The sequence below is a fragment of the Otolemur garnettii genome, unplaced genomic scaffold (genome assembly GCF_000181295.1).
Source record: "Otolemur garnettii isolate 467f Iridium unplaced genomic scaffold, OtoGar3 scaffold00077, whole genome shotgun sequence".
Classification (NCBI taxonomy): Eukaryota; Metazoa; Chordata; class Mammalia; order Primates; family Galagidae; genus Otolemur; species Otolemur garnettii.
In genome coordinates, this window is record NW_003852472.1 from 1,603,370 (window position 1) to 1,605,875 (window position 2,506).

Sequence of the window (2,506 nt, forward strand, 5' to 3'; positions counted from 1 at the left end):
TAGCCTGAATTTTAAAACAAATCCTGGAAAATGCACATATTTGAACTTCTTGTATGAGTTAATCAGTATGTATTCAGAATGTTTAGTATTTTAAAATTAGAGGTATAATTACTTATTTGGGGGTCTGTCTGATGAGATTCTCAGGCTATTCTGATAGAATATTGTGGTTTGAGTGTACCTATGATTTCTTTACATTTATCTCAGGTCCAAACTTTGTCATTTCTTTTTCTTAGATCTGAATCATCAAAGCTAAACATTTTTTTTAAGCTAAACATTTTGTTCTATTATGAATAATAGCAAATTAAAGATTTATGGAAATCTGAAAGATGAACTTAAAAACTTTGTGAAAGTCTGAGGCAATATTGCAGAATTGTGAAAGGATTAGTGTTTTCTACATTCTGGTAATAAAAGAATTATATTTCAAAAAAAATTGGGGAGTCATTGATGTGAGTGGTATTCAAGGAACTGGATGAGTCACTGAGTCTGTAAGTCTTAGCATTATGGTTCTCAACCAGGAGTGATTTTGTCTCCTTCTTCCAGGAGACACTTAGCAGTATCTGGAGACATTTTTTGTTGTTACAGCTGACTGAGAGTTGCAACTTGCATACAAGGATTGCTGCTAAACATCCTGCGATGCTTAGGCCAGCTCCCTACAACAGAGTGACCTGGGCCCAAATGTCAATGGTGCTGAAGTCCAGAAAACCTGCCCTAGAGTAAGAGTAGAAATAGGAAAAAATGGCACCTAAGCCCTTGGAGCACTCTCACAGGAAGAACTGGGGTCTTCAGCAAAGGCGGGAGAGGAACAGTCTGAGAGGGAAGAGGGAAGCTCGGAGAAGGTAGTATCCTGGGAGAGGAGCATTTTGGGGAGGAGTGCTTTACTTTGTTTCATGCTTCTAAGAGACTGAATCATTTGAGCAGAGGGGAAAGTGACCAATGGCTTAGGCAACATGGACATTGATAATGACCTTGATAAGAGAAGTTTTTGTGGTTTGGTGGGGTTTGAAGCTCCAGAAGAGAAGATTAAGCCAATAGCTGGCACTTCTTGAGCACTTCCTCCCCTCTAAGAATGCCTTACAAGTGCAACTTTATTAATCCACTCATGACAGACAGGCTCTGTAATCTTCATTTGACAGAGGTGGCAAGGCTATCATTACCCCCATTTTACAGAGGTGGAAACAGAGATAGAGAGGCTAATACTCTCCATAGTAGGTGGCAGAGCCAGGACTCAGACCTAAAAGAGTTTGACTCCAGAATCCACATTATTGGAGGTGAGGAAGTGGAGGCAGTGACTAAACACCAGCCTTCTGAGAAGTTATGCTTGTAGGAGAACAGATAGCTACAAGAGGATGTTTCCTTGCTGATTGGAAGGATCCAAGTGCAGGCTGAAATTGATGTTGGAGGAGGTGCTGAGAAGTGTTAAGTCTTTGAAGAGGTGAGATGGATCTGAGATTTAAGTTGAGCTGTTGACTTTTCCCAGGAGAATTGTTCTGGTAATTCTGAAGTGGAGTCTAATTCTTTTGAGCAACAAAACTCCTGGACTCAATTTCTCCCCAACCTGCCCCCTGATGGTTCCCCCCCTGTAGCTCTACTGCAGGAAGCTGCTGCATAAGCCTGGACCCTTCCAGAAACAGCTGTGCTCAGGAAGCAGTGCCCAAGAGCAGCCATCAGTAAATGTCAGCAGTTCTCCACTTGACAGTAACTGTTGGCTTGCCTGGTGTCTGCACTAATCCCTCTCCAGCCTACCTGGTGGCAAGCACTCAGCAGAACCACACCTGGCTCCTCTGAAGTCTTTCAGGTCCTGTGTGTGCTCCTGCTTCTGGGAGAAGTTCTTCTGCCTCACCTTCTCTCCCTCTGCCTCTTGCTCAGCCTCTGGTCTCAGGTTAGCAGTCTCATCCTCAGACACCCTTTGTCTAGCTCCTCCAACTGGGTGAGAGCCTCCAGTTAGCTACTGCTACGACAGTGGATCCTAACTCTTTAATCATGCTCTTTCTGTTTGCAATTTTTTCCCCTCAATGTCTACCTTCCATGCCAGACTGTAACCTCCATGAAGGTAGATCTTGTTTACCACAGGTGTTTCCAGGGCCTGGCATATAGTAGGTGCTCAGTAATTACTTGCTACATGAACAAATAGACTGATGACTATTTTACAGCCTACCCTATATTTGCATGGTTTATGGCTCAGGGATTTCATATTCAATATTCTCCTCTGCACACATTTCATTACAAATTTTTGAAGCCTTCCTGATTGCTTATGTGATTACTTTCATTTTTGTTTTAAAGTATGTTAAGAAAGAGCTTAATTCTGTATCTTACTTTGTGGGCATCCATCTAAAAGAAATATATTAAGCTTGTATATTATTGATTCTTTCCAGTAGGATGGCTGATTTGGTTTTATGTGAACCAACTGAGCTTTACAACATCTTGAATCAGGTCACAAAACTATCCAGGTTAACTGAACCCAACTATCTCTGCTTATTGGGTAAGTACCTATTAAAAAGTATGTTGA

The 2,506-nt window shown here is 41.7% G+C and overlaps 1 protein-coding gene across 1 annotated transcript in view; it reads left to right on the forward strand.

Moving 5' to 3' along the window:
* Window positions 1–2,376: 2,376 nt before the first annotated feature.
* The window catches only part of STYXL1 (serine/threonine/tyrosine interacting like 1), a 48,295-nt gene continuing 48,165 nt past the window's right edge, over window positions 2,377–2,506 (forward strand). The window contains exon 1 of the mRNA XM_012807844.2: window positions 2,377–2,479. Within this exon, the coding sequence (XP_012663298.1) occupies window positions 2,377–2,479 (103 nt within the window). The remainder of the gene's footprint in view (window positions 2,480–2,506) is intronic.